At 48.4% G+C, this 20,210-nt stretch overlaps 1 protein-coding gene across 2 annotated transcripts in view; it reads right to left on the bottom strand.

Annotated features, from left to right (window-relative positions):
* sdk1a (sidekick cell adhesion molecule 1a) overlaps positions 1-20,210 on the bottom strand; it is a 950,103-nt gene that overhangs the window by 16,201 nt on the left and 913,692 nt on the right. For both annotated transcript variants that reach the window (XM_078558601.1, XM_078558602.1), the window contains one exon: positions 2,149-2,286. In XM_078558601.1, the coding sequence (XP_078414727.1) occupies positions 2,149-2,286 (138 nt within the window). The remainder of the gene's footprint in view (positions 1-2,148; positions 2,287-20,210) is intronic.

Below are 20,210 nucleotides of genomic sequence, written 5' to 3'. Positions count from 1 at the left end.
TCAGTAATCAACCTGAGGCCAGTTTATTTGCTGTTTGCTTGATAATGCAGGTTCTTGCAAGCTTACAGCTCCTGCTCAGAAGAAAAACCTCAAATTTACTGTCTTCTCTTTATTTTAAATACTTCTGGCACTTGCAACTGCAACAGATTATCTCAGCGTTGTTTATGGATGTACACGGAGTATAAATATCAGAAAATGGGAGATCTGGTAAATAAGTTCTTTACATCAGAAACCCATAAATGAAGACAAAGTTAAAATCCAACAACTTTCAGTGGTCAGGGGAGGAAGCGGAAGATAAATTCAGAGAGGTGGATGAAAGAACTTAGGAGGCTTTCAAGGAGGGAAGAGAGAGCAAGATGCTGTCAGAGTGCAGGTGTGTAGTAGGTCAAAGATTCTAGAGCAGAGGAGGGACAAACATACAACACATCAGAGACAGAAAAACAGAATGTGGAAGCTGGGATATTAGAGTTGGAGAAAATTAGACAAGTATCGGGGAAGAGTATGGAGGAATATGAAAACAAGAACATGGATTGTGAATATGATATTCTCGGGGTCCTGGTAGCCATGAAGGTCAGGCAGGAATGGTTCACATATAGGACTTGGTAGGAATAAGTCAGAAACAGTAGATTTCTGGATAAATTGCTGTTTATGTAAGGAACAGCCTGGAATGTAGGCAAGGAAGCATTCTTTAATGCCTTTATATTCTTCCTGAAGTGTGTGTTCAAAATGGACACAATAGTCCAGCTGAGGCCAAATTAGTGTTTCATAAAGGTTCATCATAACCTCCTTGCTTTTGCACTCTATGCAGGATAAAACCTAGAATCCTGTATGTCTTATTATTCACTTTCTCAACCTGCCCTAACATCTTCAACGATTTGTGCACATGTACCCCAGGTCCCTCTGCTCCTGGACCCCCTTTATAATTGAATCCTTTATTTTGTATTGCCTCTCCTCATTCTTGCTACCAAAATGTATTGATTCACATTTCTTTGCATTAAATTTCATTGCCGTGTGCGCCCCCTCATTCCAGCCTCTCTTAGGTCCTCATAAAGTCTATCACTATCCTCTTCACAGTTCACAATACTTGCAAGTTTTGTGTCATTCCTAGATACAGAGGTAGTGCCAGAGGATCGTAAAGTGGCAAATGTGACACTGTTTTCTTCATTCTTTCATGGGTTGTGGGCATTGCTGGCATTTGTTGCCCTCCCTAATTGCCTTTGAACTGGCTTGCTAGGTCATTTCAGAAGCCAGTTGAGAGTCTGTGGGTCTGGAGTTGCTGTGGGTCTGTAGTCACATGTAGGCCAGGCCAGGTAAGGATGGCAGGTTTCCTTCCCTAAAGGACAATACTGAACCAGATGGGTTTTTCCCAACAATTGGTGATAGTTTCATGGTCACTATTACTGATTTTATTTATTGAATTTAAATTCCACCAGCTGTGGTGGGGTTTGAACCCATGTCCCCAGAACACTACTAGTCCAGTAACATTACTATTAAGCCACCATCTTCCCCATCTAAGTAAGGGCACAAGGACGTCCACAGTAACCATGGAAAGAGATGTCCTTCCAGATAATGCCATTAAGGGACAGTGAATGAGTGTGGAATATCAAGGAGCCAAGGATAGAGTCCTAGGGCATGTCAGGGTTAACTGTGCAGACATGGGAGGAGATATACTAATTCCATTAGCACAGATAGGAATGGTAGGGAAATGCCACAAAGGAAGGGTGGCAGTGGAGGAATGAGTGATCCACTGTTGACATCCCTGGAGAAGTCACATGTTGTTGTTTGTATCTCATTTGTGATTCTGAGCAGTGTGATTTTGATGCAATGGGTAGGATGGAAACTAAACTCAAAGGATTCAAGCAGGTGACTGCAAATTTGGCTTTCAATGATGCTTTTGAGGACTTTAAAGAAGGGGAGATAAGAAACAGATGTTAGTTTGAGGGTATAGCGGGGTGAGGATGGTCAACATCTACTAGATTGTGATATTATAAACAGAGAGTGAGACTATGTCAAGATATGCATCAACTTTTCAGTGATAATTGAATAGCAAAGGATTATGGGGCACATTTGAACTTCAATAGTCCATTTTAAAACAACATTAATTAAATGACTATTATTCTCTGTACAATATGCAGATTAACATCTTACCAGTGTTGTTCTTATACTTCTTGCTCTGTCCATGTAGGATCAGCCCAAACACCATGAGCAGAATGAGAATAAGGCTGCAGAGAGCCATCACTACCAGAAACCACCACTCTTCATAAAATGGAGGATTTCCAAGCTGAGCTGTAGGAAAATCCAAAATAAACATTGAGGCATAAATAACTGCTATCTAACATGAAAAATCTCCATGACTCCTTCTTCACTACACTTAATTTTTTCCACAGCCAACAGTTGGAAGAACTGCATGCAATATGTAAGTAAGTAATTAGCCATAGTCCACAAAGGACCTTAGGCATCTCTCTCCATTAGAGTGAGACACACACAATTGGTCATATATAGCTTGATGTCAAAGGCTTGCAAATTCACAACATGACTTACATGTTTCATATGTTGAAGCTTGCTTGCTACACTACCTTGAACATCGTGGAGAGGAGTAGGCCATCTAGTCCCTCGAGTCTGTTCCACCATTCAATGAGATCATATCTGATCTGTCACCTAACTCCATATACCCACCTTTGTCCCATCTCCCTTAATAACTAGTTTTGGTTAACAAACATCTATCAATCTCAGATTTAAAATGAACAACTGAACCGGCATCAATTGCGGTTTACGGAAGACAGTTCCAAACTCCTTGCATCATTTGCATGTAGAAGAGTTTCCTAACTTTACTCCTAAAAGGCCTGACCCTAACTTTTATCTTGTGACTCTAGTCCTACACTCACCAACCACTGAAAATAGTTTCTCTCTATGTATCCTATTTGTTTCCCTTAATATCTTAAACTTCCAGAATATCACCCCTTAACCTTCTTAATTCCATGAATATGACTCTAGTTTGTATAATCTCTCCTTGTAATTTAGCCCTTGGAGTTGGATATCAGGTAAATTTATGCTTCATTCCTTCTCTGTGGCGCCCAGAATTGAATACACTACTCCAGGTATGGCTGAACTCTGAAGAAGAGTCATATTCAACTCAAAACATTGGCCTAGATTTTCATCCTCAAGGCGGGTAGGGGGGGGTCGGGAAAACGCCTGGCTTGGCCTGCCCGCCTCAGGAAAAAGTGCCCACCAAGGCAGGGTCTTCATTGCTGGGGGCCAGGTGTGGGTTGGAGTTGGGCCAGCTGACCCAGGTGGTGGTGTGGTAGCAGCCACAGGAGTGTCAAAAAGGCCAGCATTGGCACCATGGGACTTTGTCTCAGTGAAAAAAACAACACAAAGGCCCTCCAAATCTCATCCCTCACACCCCAAACACCCCCATGCCCCATCCATGCTACCTCATGTGCCCCACCCACCCCTCAGACCCCTTGCCCCCTATGCCAGGCTCTGCCCTTCCACCCAGCCCGGACCCCTCATGCCCCCATTCCCCATGCCAAGCTCTGACACTTCAATGCCCATTGACTCACTGTACACTTTCTAAACCAATAAACATCACAGTATAAAAGTGGGATGTGCAGAAAAAAAGCTTTAAAAAAGTGTAAACAATTGATAAATTTCTCCCATGAAAAGAAAGGTCTGGACTGAAAGCTAATAAAAGTGTCAATCATTCAGGCTATTTGAAGTTTCAAAACACAAACCATAAGCACTTGAAACCACTTAACTTGCATCAATAAATATTATGAAACTGACCGCAGAGACCAGAGAGTCTGAGCTATTAATCAAACAATATTTAAACTGGGGAGCAGGTGTCCTGTTACTCAACAGATGTCTGGGTTTTCAGCCAAGCCTCATCATGCAGACACAGTCAACCAGACTCTGTGAAATTCCAGGTCATTAACTGTTTTTCTCCCCACAGATGCTGCCAGATGTGCTGAGTATTTCCAACACTTCCTGTTTTTATTTAAGATTTCTGCACTATTTTGCTTTTAATATATGGGTGAACCAGGGCTTTGTATAGCTGCAGCATAACTTCTACCCACGTGCATTCTGGTCCTTGTATCCTTCAGATATAAAGGCCAGCATTCCATAATCTTTTACATTATTTTCTGTAGCTGCCCATGACATTTTAACAATCTATACAGATGGATTCCTAAGTCTCTTTGGACTTCCGCTGTTTCTAGCTTTTTGCCATCTGGAAAGCCTTCTGATCTATAACTTTTACATCCAAAGTTGATAATCTCACACTTGCCTATATTGAAATCTATTTGCCATGGTTTTGTTTAATATCTGTTATTTTATGCTTCCACCTACAGTGCTTACAATGTTGTCTCTCTTTGTGTTATTAGCAAACTTGGATATGTGGTTCTCCATCAAATCATCTAAGTCATTAATAATTAATAAATATAGTGATTAGTTGAGGCCCCAATACAGATCCCTTTGGGATGCCGCAAGTCACAGTATGCCAGTTAGAGTACCTGCCCCTTATCCCTACTCTCTGTTTCCTACTGCTTAGAAAATTTCTTAGCTAGGTCAACTGTTTGCTTTCAAATTCATGAACTTCAACTTTAGCAAACAGTCTCTCCTTAAAGACTTTACTAAATGCCTTTTGGAATTCCATATAAATAACATCTCTGACTACTATTTCAGTTGCCTCTTCAAAAAATTCGATCAGGTTCATAAGGAATGACCAACACTTTACAAATCCATACTGGCGCTCTCTGATCAGCTGAAAAATTTCAAGGCATTCAGTCACTCTAACCTTAATTATAGATTCGCAATTTCCCGACAAGAGACGTAAGGCCAACTGGTCTATTAATGCCCTGCTTTTCCTCTCTCACTTTTCTTAAATAGTGGAACGACATATGCAATTTTCTAATTGAAAAGAATGGTTCCTGAATCAAGAGAACCTTGAAAAGTTATAGTTAGGCCACCTGCGTTGCTCTCACTTCCTTTATAAAAAAATGGCATTGGAGCCATCCACTCCTGGTGATCTGTCACTTTTTGGTGGCATTATTTTCTTAATTATTGTTATTTTTATTGTTACTTTACATGAGATCTGTTCCCAATTCAACATTATTACCTTGTGGATGTACAGCATGCTATCTTTTTCTTCTACTGTAAATACTGTAATTATTCAACATGTGCACCATTTCCTTATTTCCATTTATATCACCATAAGTTTTCACGAGGTCACATTGCTCCACCGCCCTCTTTTTCTAATGTAACTGTAAATTTTTGTGTTAATTCCTATATGCCTTGCAAATTTCTTTTCATATTCCCTTTTTGAAGCTCTTACTATCTGTTTTGTCACCTTCTGTTTGTTCTTTGTAGCTCACCCAGTTGCCAGGACCTTCTTTTTTGCATCTTTATATGCTTTTTCTTTTAGTTTTATGTTGTCCTTTACCTTTTCTTATCATCTATGGCTGTTTTTTTTGACAAGTAGATCCTTGGGAATGAATATAAACTGATTCTGCATCATGTTAGATAAAGCTTTTGGACACCTTCCACTGATCTTTTGTTGATTTACCCATTTCTGTCTCATTCTGTTGAAGTCAACCTTACCTAAATCTTGAATCTTAGTAACTTTGCGTATCTCCCTTTCAAACACAACACTGCACTCAATCATATGATGATTGCTATTAGATAAATGTTCACACACCATTAGATTGATAACTAAACCAAGCTCATTACTCACTATCAAATCTAATATGGCCTGTCCTCTTGTTGGTTCTAGGATTTATTGTTGCAGAAAATGATCCTGAACACTTTCAAGAAACTCACTATCTTTTTGACATCTGCTTGTCCCAATTTATATGAAAATTAAAATCCCACATTAAAAGCACTTTACCTTTGCAACATGCTTGTCTAATCTCTGCAATTATATACAGTATTCTACCACTTCACATCTGCTTTTGGGGGCACATACACAACTCCAACTACAATCTACACCTTTTCTATTTTTAATTCTATCTATAGTCTCCATTGCCTGCACACTTCTCGTTAGATCCTCTAAGTGAAGTGATTACATCTTTAACCACCAAGGTTTCTCCTCCTGCTCTACATAGTTTCTATATTCTTCCTGTAAATCTCATAGCCTGGTGTATTCAGTTCCCAATTCTGACCGTCTTGCAACCGGGGGCGGAATTTTCCCTGAATTGGACTAAATGCAGTAGCAGTTATAAAAATTGGTGTTTTCGCCGCTGACCACAATGGTGGGTTTTCACGCCTTATTGTCTGCTTCTCGCCTCATTAATTATGCAGGGATGGGAAACACACTGTATTTCTGGCGGGCGGCCTCTGATCCGCTCGCGACACCATGATGTCACTTCTTCCTCAGTCTGGGCGCCACATTTAAACTGCAGCTGTGCGCACAGTTCTCAATGTCTGCAACCCAGGATTGCTTCACTCAAGACATGGCCCTGAAGGCCAAGAAGATGGCAGCACCAAAGTTCAGTGACGCCTCATTGGAATGAATTTGGATGCCATGGAGGCCCGCTGCGATGTGCTCTACCCTCGCTCTGGCTGCAGGAAGTCCACCAACCCCACCACAGAAGCTTGGGTGGCGGTGGCATCAGTGGTCAGTGCCAATGCTGACAGAAGAGGTCAGCCACCCAGTGTAGAAAGAGGATGAATGATCTCATCTGTGCTGCCAGAGTAAGTCAGCCATCTCATCACTCTCAACTCTTACACTCAAGCCCATCAGACATTCAGAGGGATCTCACTCACTGCTAGCTCAATGGACGACATCACTCGCACTCTCACAGACACCTTCACGTCCTCTGCAGATGGTGTCCTCATCCCATCCTTGGCATCACACACCACCCACAAATGCCAGGAGGCATCCTTCTCATCTGCCCTGGCATGTGTCTTGTTCACAAACTCTTGATTTGTTTTTATGCAGCAGATGTTTGTGCACAATCACAGGGAGAGGTTCCAGAACTCAAGGTCCTAATGGAGTTCAAGAACAGAGCCACTATGCTGGCTGGAGAAGATGTGGACCATGCTTGTGGCGACCACGAGTCGGCAGCAAACATCAGCGTGAGGATCCTGCTCCAGCTCATCCATCAGTCCATGCTGTGAGTGCAATCTTCTGTTTTTTTCACTCATCTGCCATGCACTAATTATCTCTACTTTCTTTCATAGGCATCTCTGCCAAGCGCCCGACGCCCTCAGCCAGTCAGGCCCTCAGCTCCAGCCCGAGGACACCTCAGATGAGGATTTTTAAAAATTCATTCACGGGACGTGGGCTTCACTGGCTGGGCCAGCATTTATTGCCCATCCCTAGTTGCCCTTGAGAAGGGGATGGTGAGCTGGCTTCTTGAACTGCTGCAGTCCATGTGGTGTAGGTACACTCACAGCGCTGTTAGGGAGTTCAAGGATTTTGACCCAGCGACAGTGAGGGAACAGCGATATATTTCCAAGTCAGGATGGTGAGGAGGGGAACGTCCAGGTGGTACTTTTCTCATCTATCTGCTGCCCTTGTCCTTCTAGGTGGTAGTGGTCATGGGTTTGGAAGGTGCTGTCCAAGGAGCCTTGGTGAATTCCTGCAGTGCATCTTGTAGATGGTACACGCTATTGCTACTGTGCGTCGGTGGTGGAGGGAGTGAATGTTTGTGGATGTGGTGCCAATCAAGTGGGCTGCTTTGTCCTGGACAGTGTCAAGCTTCTTCAGTGTTGTGGGAGCTGCACTCATCCAGGCAAGTAGGGAGTATTCCATCACACTCCTGACTTGTACCTTGTAGATGGTGGACAGGCTTTGGGGAGTCAGGAGGTGAGTTACTCGTCATACGATTTTAGCCTCTGACTTGCTCTTGCAACCACTGTATTAATATGGCTAGTCCAGTTCAGTTTCTGGTCAATGGTAACCCCCAGGATGTTGCTAGTGGGGGATTCAGTGATGGTAATGCCACTGAACATCAAAGGGTGATGGTTGGATTCTCTCTTGTTGGAGATGGTCATTGCCTGGCACTTGCGTGGCATGAATGTTACTTGCCACTTGTCAGCCTAAGCCTAGGTATTGTCCAGGTGTTGCTGCATTTGGTCATGGACTGCTTCAGTATCTGAGGAGTCGCAAATGGTGCTGAACATTGCGCAATCCTCAGCAAACATTCCCACTTCTGACCTTATGATGGAAGGAAGATCATTGATGAAACAGCTGAAGATGGTTGGGCTGAGGACACTACCCTGAGGAACTCCTGCAGTGATATCTTGGCGTTGAGATGGCTGACCTCCAACAACGACAACCATCTTCCTTTGTGCTAGGCATGACTCCAACCAGTGGAGAGTTTTCCCACCAGTTGCCATTGACTTCAATTTTGCTTGGGCTCCTTGATGCCATACTCGGTCAAATGAGGGCTTGATGTCAAGGGCAGTCACTCTCAACTCACCTCTGGAGTTCAGCTCTTTTGTCCATGTTTGAACCAAGGCTGTAATGAGGCCAGGAGCTGAGTTGCCCTGGCAGAACCCAACCTGGGTGTCAGTGAGCAAGTGCCGCTTGACAGCATTGTTGATGACCCCTTCCATTGCTTTACTGATGATGGAAAGTAGACTGATAGGTCGGTAATTGGCCAGGTTGGATTTGTCCTGCTTCTTGTGTACAGGGCATACCTGGGCAATTTTACACATAACTAGGTAGATGCCAGTGTTGTAGCTGTATTTGAACAGCTTGGCTGGGGGTGTGGCAAATTCCGGAGCACAAGTTTTCAGTACTATTGCCAGAATATTGTCAGAGCCCATAACCTTTGCAGTATCCATGCCTTCAGCCCTTTCCTGATATCATGTAGAGTGAACTGAATTGGCTGAAGACTGGCATCTGTGATGCTGGGGACCTCCGGAGGAGGCTGAGATGGATCATCCACTCGGCACCTCTGGCTGAAGATTGTAGCAAATGCTTCAACCTTGTCTTTTGTGCTGTTGTGCTGGGCTCCTCCATCATTGAGGATGTGGATATTTGCGGAGCATCCTCCTCTAGTGAATTGTTTAATTGTCCACCACCATTCATGACTGGATGTGGCAGGACTGCGGAGCTTAGATCTGATCCATTGGTTGTGGGATCGGTTAGCTCTGTCTATCACTCGCTGCTTATGCCGTTTGGCATGCAAGTAGTCCTGTGTTGTAGCTTCACCAGGTTGACACCTCATTTTTAGGTATGCCTGGTGCTGCTCCTGACATGCCCTGCTGCACTTTTCATTGAACGAGGGTTGGTCCCCTGGCTAGAACACATCAGCCTTGAAGACCTGTCACAGCGCTCACCCATACCCTCCACCAGCGCAGAGACTCACACCACAGTGGATCTACAGCAGGCTTGGGGTCACGATCTGGTGAGCACAGCACACGACCTGGTCCATAGCAAGCGGAGGCAGGGACATCCGCAGTTGCCGACACTCGGAGAACTGCTGGAGGCCACAATTCATCTGAGTCTGAGTCAGATGATGTGCCTCTGGACTCAGTTCTAAATCAGTTGCTGGAGCTGCAAAAACAAACACGGGAATATCAGGAAGGAATGTCAGCTGCATTCCTCAGATTTCAAAGGATGACGCAGGAGTCCGTCTGCCTTCAGACCAATGTACTGAGGTCAACACTGGCAGGGTTGCAGCCTCTATGGAGTCCTTGGTCCAGGACATCAGTCCTGCATTGTTGCAGGAGCTGCACTTCATTGGTGTAGACAATGGTGGCAGCCATTAGTGTCAACACGAGGGGGGTGTGGGGCACCTCGCTCTCACTCCAGTTACCCCTTCCCCTTGAGGAGTTATCCAGGGAACCCTCAGGCACCCATAGGGAGGAGGACCAGCAGCTGGACACCCCAGGGCCACCCACTCAGGTGACTGCAGAAGTGTCCGGCTGATCCCAATCCCCTCTTCTTGTGACCCCACCACTTTCCGCTCCAAAGGCCAAGGAGGGTGCACCTGCCCCACAGCAGGAGACCCAAAGCAGGCTGAAGCCCTTCAGATGACGCTGGCCGAAGTCATCACAGACAACAGGGAGTAGCAGTCAGCAAGCAGCCTCCACCTCCACTGTGGATGTCAGGGATGCACCCAGATGTCACGGTAAGATTAGAGAATCAAGAAAATAATAGGAGTACAACGGCGGCACGGCTGTTCATAACATGTACGTAATGTTCACAACTGTAAATAGAATCGCACCCATTCCACATCTCTTGTGTATGCCTCCTGGTTATGATGAGCTGTGTTGCAGTCACTCAGGTAACACAACATGGTCCCTCCCCCGACTTGTCGCACATGTGCTATCATGGGCCTCTCGTCAAAGTAGCGTGCTTCCAAATCACCACAGTGTGTGCCACTTTTGCACATCATTCTTGACATCAGTGATGTCTCGACCTTAATATTAAGTGTGCTTGTGGAATGAACCTCGCTCGCATGCTCTGCTGTGTCATGTCATGTTTATTCTTGGCTGTGTAAGATTGAGGCAGAGGTGTTCTCCTATCTCGTTTGCATTCTTCAAATATGAAGGTGCAAAGGTACAAAGAGAGATGTGTTCACACATGGAGAAGGGGTATATATCGTGCAACTCCATGTGCTGTCTCTTGGCAAAGTTTTCGTGCTATGGGCCCATACTCCGAGCTCATGTGCGCTGGTGTCAGCCAATCACGTCTTCAACTTTCAGGGTGTACATCTGCTAAGCTCACCAATAAGTGTAGCACCTTGCCACCTCAAGGTGACGAAGCTCGGCCGCTCTCAGCAACATTATTGTCCTGGCACTTGAACATCCAACTTTGTGCGTCTCTCACCCTGTAGTTGTGCGTCTTGAGGGGATAGGGCTCTCATCACAAACTAGGGATGCAGTGCTATGTGTCCCCTCACCTGAGCATTCGTCGAGGTACTGATGCTAATTCTAAATAGTCATTTCTGGCAGATAATAGAGTCTTTGAGCAGACTCTAGAGAGGCACATGGTGTCTTGAGACAATGGGCAGGATTTTCCCTTCTTCTGGCGGGAACGATGGGCAGGCCTGGGAGTGGCAGCGAAACGGACAGCTGCCCATGATCGGGCCCCAACTGCGCTTTCACACTGGCTGGCCAATTAATGGCGTGAAATGCAAGCCGAGAACCTCAGTGTTGCTGGGGTCAGGGAGGCAGGAGGAGCGCGAGCACTAAAATCTGCACATGCACGGCAGAGCATGCACTGAAAGCTCCTGAAGGCACAGAGCTGCCTCAGGGAGCTGAAGAATTTTACAATGAAAAATAAAGATTTTAAAAATAAGGGAAACATGTCCCCACATGTGACTTAGTCATATGAACATCCCGCCCGTGGATGAGGTTACCTAAAAAATACAAAGGCCGCCTGGCCTATTTGCCTGCCCGCCAACCGTAAGGTTGGATGGGCAGCAAAAAATACAAATCAGTTGCTAGTTTAATGGCCTTAATAGGCTTCTTAATTGTCGGCGGGTGCACTGCAGACTCTTGCGTGCGCCTGCCAACCGAAATATCGTGCAATGTCGCTGGGGCGCTGGCCTAACGTCATCGCGTAGTATTTTACTCCCGATCAGGTCAGGCTTGCGCTCACCCACAGGACGTAAAATTCTGTCCAATCTGTAGGGCAGCAATGGGATAGGAGCGGGGATGTACTGAAGCTGAGGTGTTCTCTTTATTTGCAATGATGGGTGCCCTTGAGGGCTTCGTGGTGTATGCACGCATTTTGGACTTGGCAAGTGCCAGGGGTGGCCATGAGGGCACAATGTCTGTGTTAAAGAGGAGGCATTTTAATATCTGGCAGGTAAGTGCTTGACGCCGTCTTGCTCAAGCAGTCTACATTCGTATCAAGCTGAGGATAAATGCAGCCCAGAATCCCTTACTGAGAGTGCCGGATGTCAGTATGATTTGGAAGAATACACCACAGATGACTGAGTCATCTGTAAATGGATTCATAGCAGCGGAACGTCAAGCGCTGCCTTGCCCAAGTCTGAATTATCTGATTCACAATCAGTGTTACACAGAATGCATAGTTCCACTGCTTTTGATGGATCTCCTTGGGGAGCCTTGTCACATTGAAGGCACACAGTTACGAGACCACTGAGGATTGATCGACAGCTGCTGGCTCTTGTAGAGCGCCGTTGCGACTGGGATGCTGGAGAGAGACTTGAAGAGGCAGCACCTCCGGATGTCTGATGCCGGGACTCCCTCCTCCAGTTAACACCTCATCTCAGCAAGGACACATGCTGCTGAGGGTTCATCATCCTTCAAAGGATCAGGACAATGTGAGCCTGATGTGTAACTATTCACTCTCATATTGAAGTGCACGGGTGAAATGAGAGGAATTGCAATGCTAGTGCTCATGCTGGCCCCACGAAGGAGGGCTCATGTCCAATAGGGTACCCACTACAACTCATCATCCTCCTGGTGGAATCTAGTGGCTATCAGGGCCTCACGCGTACACCTGCCTTGTCAGGCTTGTGCTACGGTCTCTTTCCCTGCAGCTCAGCTTCCTCGAATTCATCACTCTCATCCCCTTTGAGGTCCTCCTCATCGGAGAAGATGTGCAGCTCCTCCATCTCGTCAACTGGAAAGTCCTCCCTCCTTTGCTGTGCCAGGTTGTACAGCGCGTAACAAGCCACAATGATCTGTGAGACCCGCTGGGGTCTGTACTGGAGTGCTCCACCACATCAGTCCAGGCATCGGAATCACATCTTTAGGATTCCTATGGTGTGCCCCACCAATGCTTGGCTAGCGCCATGAGCGTCATTGCACCTTCTGTCTGCAGGAGTCTGAGGTTGCCGCACAGGTGTCATCAGCCTCAACCTTTGCAGATACCCTTTGTCACTGAGAAGCCAGTCTTGGATCCTGTGTAGTCCCTCGAAGATGTCTGGGTCTGTGATCTACTCAAGATGTTTGAGTCGTGGATGCTTCCTGGGTACTTGGCACAAACCTGCATGATCAGTTTCTTGTGGTCACAGACCAGCTGTACATTGAGCGAGTGGTAGTCTTTCCGGTTTATGTATTGTAGTGCCTGTTGTCAGGGAGCTTTTATAGCCACATAAGTGCAGTCAATGACATCCTGCGCCTGCGGGAATCAGGCAATCTCAGCAAAGCCCAATGCTCTTGCATCCTGGCTTGCTTGTTCTCTGTTGAAATTGATGTAATTTTGGGCATAGGCAAAAAGGGCATCTGTGACCTCACGTATGTATTTGTGCAAGGATGCCTGAGAGATCCAACAGAGGTCCCCAGTGGAGCCCTGGAAGGAGCCACTGGCGTGGAAGTTCAGAGTGGCCATTACTTTCATCGCCACCGGCAATGGATGCCCTCCCAGTCCCAGTGGTACTAATTCCTGGAGAATGTGGCAAATGTGTGTCACCAGATCCCTAGACGTGCAGAGCAGTCAGCGACACTAGTTCTTGGCTCATCTGCAGATAAGACATGCCAGTTCTGTAGACCCTGGGTCTTGTGAGCCACGTATGTGCGATGTCTCTGTGAACCTCCTCTTCTGCATCTGGAGGAGGCCCTGCTGGCCCTTGGTTTTGCTCCTCCCTTTGGTGATCCAGGTACCTCCCTCACAATCTTCTCTTTATTCTCTCCTGCCTATAAGCAATAATGCAGGCAGCGATAGATCCAGTCTCTGTCTTCCAGATGGTCTCCTCTCTGCAGTATCAATGGGGAGAACTTTCCCCATTTTGCGTGGTCAGGCCAATGAAGGCCCGCTCAGCGTACTGCACGACTCCCTTGCATAGCAGGAGAAGGTGGGCAGCAGTGGGCGTGCTCAGCCTGCTGGGTCCAATGGCGACCCAGCAGCCTGTACAAAGGAAGGCTTGGCAGCCTTGGAAATGCTGCTCGCAATGGCTGGGAGAAGGGCTCTGCAGAGGGACAATGTTGGTGACGCAAGTCCGGAGGGTAAGCCATTGGGGCAGGCCAGGCCGGAGGGTAGGCCGGCGGGGCAGTGTGCCCTTGTTTTTCAGATGAGTGCCTAGCTTCCCTCCTGGAAGAGGTGGCAGCGCGGCGGGAGGTCCTTCTTCCGAGGGACGGGAGGAGGAGGCCTCCCCACCTGACCAAACGTGCCTGGGTGGAGGTGTCCGAGAGTGTTAGCTCCCATGATGTGGTGCGGTACACATGGCTCCAGTGCCGCAAAAGGTTCAATGATCTCCTGTGCTCGGGAAGGGTGAGCCTCAAGTCACTTAATGCAGCCGTCACCCTTTCCCCCAAACCACACCCCTCCACACCTCCACCAACACTGAGTACAGTAACATCACTGAATCCCTCATGGCACGGATCCCTCACTGGGTGTGACATCAGAGATTGCCCATGCCCAGTTCACCCTGAGAGGGTTGAGCTAGGATGTGTTCTGCATCTGCAGCATGTGTGACACTGACACCCAGAGTATAGAATGGGGGTGAAAGTCAAGGGTCTGCACCTAGGCAGAGCGCTGGAACTGGGAAGCATGTCAAAGTCAGGGTGCTAAAATGCTGGGAGGGGAGCTTCCAGTTGGCGGGGCACCAATCCATCTTCTGGTGTTTGCGCTCCATGTGCTTGTGCCTCCTTGCTTAGCAAAGTGGCACCTTGTGGTGCCACATGTGAAGGAGGCAGCATTTGGGCAATGGGGGGTGGTGGGCCAGCCCTGGCTTGTTTGGGTGAGTGTGTGGCAGCTGTGGGGTGACAAATAACTGGAGTCCCGCAATGTCCCACTCTGGCTGGGTTGGCAGGGATGCGATGGGAATTCAGGTGCTGGCTGGTCTAATCAGTGCTCCTTTTCAGGAAAAGACTGTACACAATGCGTCGGAACAAATGCGGACTGGCGGAGGGCAGGCCCAGTTGGCCATCCTTACGGCTTTCGAGCAGCAGGCCATGGACCTTGAGAGGCACAACGCCCCCAGATCCACTGGTGGCGGTGAGGCTGGGGTGCCACGGGGAGGTATGCTTGGTGAGCAGTCAGGTCACCATGTGTGTTACAGAAGCTATGGCACTGCTGAATGCTCCGTGATTGAAGCTAGCAACATGAGTTCACCCTTGATTATGGAAGGATGAGTGCATAATGATCTGGGGGAGCGGCATGCAAGTTGACATTGTCTGCACTGCAACTAATCAAATGTCCTTTTTCTTCCTTTCAGCATCACCGGAGCAGGGCCAGGAGGAGGAGACAGAGGGCCCACCTCTCACCCCTGAAGCCCCTGAGCAAATGCACTCTCCAGCGTCACATCATCTCAGCCAGGCAGGCATCAGTGCAGATAATAACACTTCGGTGGGAATTAGATCCGGCTAGTGTCCCGGGGCATGGCGGTGAGGGCATTTCACACTCGCTTGAGGTGCGGACAGAGACAGAGAATGCCCAGGGCGCTGTCAATTGGAGGACGGCTGGGGACCAGGTACTTGCTCGGTCGGTGGCTGATGATGTGCCTCTGGATTCGTCCATGAGGCACCGAACGCTGGAAGTGCAGCAGGGTATCTGGGATGATCTGGCGGAGATACATGAGGCTCTGCGTGGCATGGTGCCTGTGCTGGAGGAGTCCACATGGAGCATCACTGATGCAATGAGGCTCATGGTTGAGTGCCATGCTTGCTCCATGGAGAGAGTGGCGACCCTCATGGAGAGCCACCTCCAGGAGAACAATCAGGTCCTTCTGTGGTTGTGCTCGGACCTGCAAGTCCTCACAGCGGCATTGGCCACAGCTGGTGAGTGCCAGTGTGGGAGATGGTCTGGGCACCAAGTATCCCAGCTTGATGCCCATCCATCTACGGTGAGCAGGGAGGTCTGAGGTGACCTCACGTCGGCGCAGCAGCTGCCTGTCGATTTTGCGGGCTCCTCTCGAGGCGCTCCTGATGAGGGCAGCAGCTCCTCTGCCCCTCTGCCAGTGACCATGGCATCCGATGAGGCTATGGCGACTGGGGAGAAGCCGGCCATGCCACTGGCCGCTCCCTCCCAGGCGGGGCCATCAAATGCTCTATGGGCCAGAGGACATCCGCCAAGGTCATCGAGACCAACAGGACAGTGCAGTGAGCAGTGTCTCAGATGCCAGTCCCAGCGAGGGGACAGCACCTAGACGTAGCACACATAAGCGTAAATTTAAGGCACCTTTGGCACACCACAGGTTTCTCACTGGTGCTTTTACGTTGGCCCACAGTGCTTAGTTGAGGACTTGGTGTGATGTCCAACACCATTTTTGTTTTGCTTTATGAATTTACATTTATTTACTCAATAAATTTTGACATATTGCCATGGCTCAGGTTGATTCCTTACTTCTGCATGTGTACGGGAAGTCATGATGTTATGAGTGAGTTGTTTGACATTGAGCTTTATTCACAAGGGCCTTAGTTAATGTTATTATCCAGGCTGATTTAGCACTCAGGTGTCCAGTGTGGAGCCTGCAGCCCTGGCGTGTGTTGAAGGTCCATCTGTGGTGGGCTAGCTGAAGGTTCTTTGGATTAAATCCTCCCGGGTGTCCCTACCCCCCTGGAGTATGTCTGGGTCAGCGTCTACCCTCTCAGCGTTCTCCTGTGCCTGCTCATCCTCGGACTCACTGCTGGACTCATCATGTGCATCCGGAGCAAATGCGTCCATGTCTTCCTCATCCACTGCGTCGCCCCTTTCCCGCGCCAGATTGTGGAGAGCGCAGCATGCAACCACTATCAGCGACACACGATCTGGGGGGGTACTGGAGTGCGCCCCCTGAGCGTTTCAGGCATCGGAAGCGCATCTTGAGAAAACTGATGGTTCTCTCCACCACAGCCCTTGTGGAGGCGTGGCTCCTATTGTACCGCCGCTTGGCCTCTGTTCTTGGATGGTGGAGAGGCGTCATGAGCCACCTTTTGAGGGGATAGCCCTTGTCACCAGCAGCCATCCAGCCAGGCTGGAGCACTGAAGAGCCTTGGCACCTGGGAGTGTCTGAGGAGGTAAGCATCGTGGGAGCTGCCTGGGTACCTTGCACAGACTTGTAAAATCTGCATCCTGTGATCATACACTATCGGCACGTTCATGGACTGGAAGCCCTTCCTGTTGACGAAGGCACCGGGCTCACCTGCTGGCGCCTTGATGGCCACATGTGTACAGTCGATTGCACCCTGGACACGGGGGAAGCCAGCAATCACCACGAAGCCTCTGGCTCGGTCTGTCTGACTGGCATCGTCCCAGCGGTAGTGGATGAAAGTCAATGCATGTCTGAATAGAGCGTCTGTAACCTGCTTGACACAAGTGTGGACAGCTGATTGGGAAACTCCGCAGAGATCACTCTGTTTCTGCCCGCACCTCAAGTGAGTGTGAAGTGCCCTCACTGCTGTGCCCCGGGACACTAGCCAAAGATCTAATTCCCACCGAGGTGCAGAGATCACCAACCCCTGGAAAGAGCCTGAGGCATAGAAGTTAAGGGCAGCTGTGGCCTTTAGAGCCACTGACATGGGGTGCCCACCAACAGAGTTTGCGGAGATCTCAGGGTCTATCATCAGACAGATGGAAGTGACTGTCTCCCTTGAGAGACAGAGCCTCCCTCGGCATATTGAGGTAGCTGCTTCGCTGCCTGTAAACCCTGGCAGCAGGATATTGGCGTCTTCTATGGCCCCTTCCGCCTTGCACTTCCTGTGGCCCTGCAACCTTGTGCTTGCGCCTCTCCTCCCAAAGCTGGCTCCCCTGGAGGCTAAATGTGGATTCCTGGCTTCCTCCCGGTTTTGGCCCTCCCTTCCTCCTCAGAGGAGGTGCCTCCAGTGGAGAGCACAACTCCTATTCCCAGGCTAAGGGAAGGCTTCCTGAAAGTTGCAGGCCCTAGAAATGATTTCTAATGTAGAGTCCTGACCAAGGCTTTTACTCCTGTCCTAGCAGCTGGTATGAGTTTTGAAGTCTTCCTGCTCACTTAGGCAAGTAAAAGTTACTTTCACACTTAAATACCTCAAACATCACATTCGTGACCCCACTCACTCCTCTTATCCCGCCCATGGGATAAGGTTTATACAAATGTCTCCTACCCGCTTGCCCGTTAGACGTCCTGAAGATCGCACGGGCTGCGAAAAATCGAGATCAATTGCTGCCTCAAGGGCCTAAACACTGGCCCGTTAATTGATGGCGGGCGTGCATCCGAACTTATAGTGCGCCCGCCTTCTCAAATATCGCGATGGCGCACGGTGACGTCGGGATGCTCACCCAACATCACTGCACGTCATTTTACACGTGGGCATACGGGGCCCGCCCCCGCACGCCAACGGGAAAATTCTGGCCAATGAGAAAGAGGCAGGTGTCAGCATTTGTCTCCAAAGGGCTTCTTTCTGTGAATGACTCCTCAGTGAATGTGGGTTTAAGGGCTTTGTTCCCATGACATGAGTTCTTGCCCCTGAATGATGGACAGTGCAGGGTGTGTAACAAGGTCCCTCACCTGCCACATGACTGACTGCTGTGAGATTGCTTTGGCCAGGTGCTTGGATGTGCTGCTTTCAGCCCAGGTGCTGGGAGCCTCATTTACTGCACTCTTGGGAATAAACGTGAGGTCAAATGTTCATTCAGGAAATGAGATCATTTGAGGGAGTGCCCGAGGCTTCTCTTCAGTGAACCATCCAGCACCAACTTTCTAACAGGCTTCTGGGGCTTGTCCATTCATCCAATTGTGATGGAGTTCATTATTACTCTGGGAAATTTCTACACTGTGAACAAGGGGTTAAATAAGGAGATCAATTAGTGCCACTTTGTGGGATTAGTCTTGCATGGATGGGCATCGCTTCACTTTCCCGATTCCCTGGACTGCCATTGAAAGGTTTCTACTATGTCTCAGTTGTGCCTCTCTCCTCATTTGGAAAGGCACAGTTCAGTTGCACTCCCATGTAATCTGCCCCACCCCCAACACCATGCACGCACCTACCCACCCACAGAACCCTCATCAGCATAGCTTCTCCTCATTTAAATTTTGCACTGCGTCATTGCTGCAGGTTGGAAGGTGGTGATGCAGAACTCTCACTGTTAGACTCTCCCTGTGAGAGTATGGAAACCTCTCCCATCGTCCCAGAGGAGCTTCATGATCAGGTTTCCCTCGCTCACAGACCTCCCCATCCACCCCCTGTTTTACTTGATCCCGTCGTGCTTCTGCTGCATGTATGTTTTGTTAGTCCCTGAACATTTTGAAGTGGATGTGCATATGGCCAGTGTGGACCTTTCCCATCCCCATCTTGAGGCCACTTACACAGTTCAAAATATATACCCTATTCACCCTCCCCTCCAGTCGCGTGCCTGAGTGCAATCTTCCCCACTCGTAATCCCCAGTACAGGCCTAGCCCTACAGCCCCTTCTCATGCCTCAGGCCAGTTCTCCCCCTTCCCCAGTGCAGACCAAATCCTGCAGCCCATTAAAAGCCACCCCTGCCATACCGCTGGTCTAGTAGGTAGAAACTTGACTGAAAAGGATACGGTGTTGCCTGCTAAGCCTGGCGCTGATTTCTGTGAAAGCTGTGCACGGCAACCTAGGAGAACTAACCTCGAAGTGGCGAGCGAAGTGCAGGACACCAGGTGCACGTCGTATATATACCATTGTGAAACACGTCGTTCTAATTGCATGCCGACGTGGCCTATGATCCAATGTTGGGGGCTGATTCCAGAGAGCAGGACTTACAATGAGATGCAAATGCATTAAAATGAGGTTCCTGATGTGCCATGGTGGGAAATGCGGCCCGCCGTTGTTGAGTAGAGCGGACGACTGCAAATTGGTTTCACAACGATGTAATACCAATGTTTGGCCATCTCACCATATTTTCTGCTCCCGTCCGTAACGACGTCTGCCACAGATGGGGGTGGAAAATCCTGGTCCAAGTCACAGTAATGGTTGCCATATCGTACTCTCTAAGTTGGATTTGTGTCCACAATTCCTTCAGTTTGTTCCTACGCTCCATGCATTTGTATGAAGATCGGTTACTTGGGCCACACATCTATTCGTTGTCCTCCTGCTATAATATTTTTTTCATACATTTCTTATATCTCTCTCCTGATTTAATTACTTTACATCTTTTAGGTTTCCCTTTACCTGTAGTGCCTAAAGCACAATTTCTGACTACTACTATACTCTTACTTTCGTTTGTCTAAGAATTATTGCTTATGCTACTGTTTTCACCTGTGTCCTCTCCCCATTCACTAGCTAAAAGCCCTTGTGACCACCCTATTCCTTCTTTCGGCCAGGATCCTGGTCCCAGCCAATTCAGGTGGAGTCCATCCCAATGCTACAGTTCCTTCCTGTCCCAATACTGGTCCTAGTGTCTCATGAAAATGAACCC

This window comes from Cetorhinus maximus, chromosome 15 (assembly GCF_964194155.1).
Source record: "Cetorhinus maximus chromosome 15, sCetMax3.hap1.1, whole genome shotgun sequence".
NCBI classification, from domain to species: domain Eukaryota; kingdom Metazoa; phylum Chordata; class Chondrichthyes; order Lamniformes; family Cetorhinidae; genus Cetorhinus; species Cetorhinus maximus.
The sequence above is the reverse complement of the archived record's forward strand: the minus strand, read 5'-3'. Positions and strand labels throughout refer to the sequence as shown.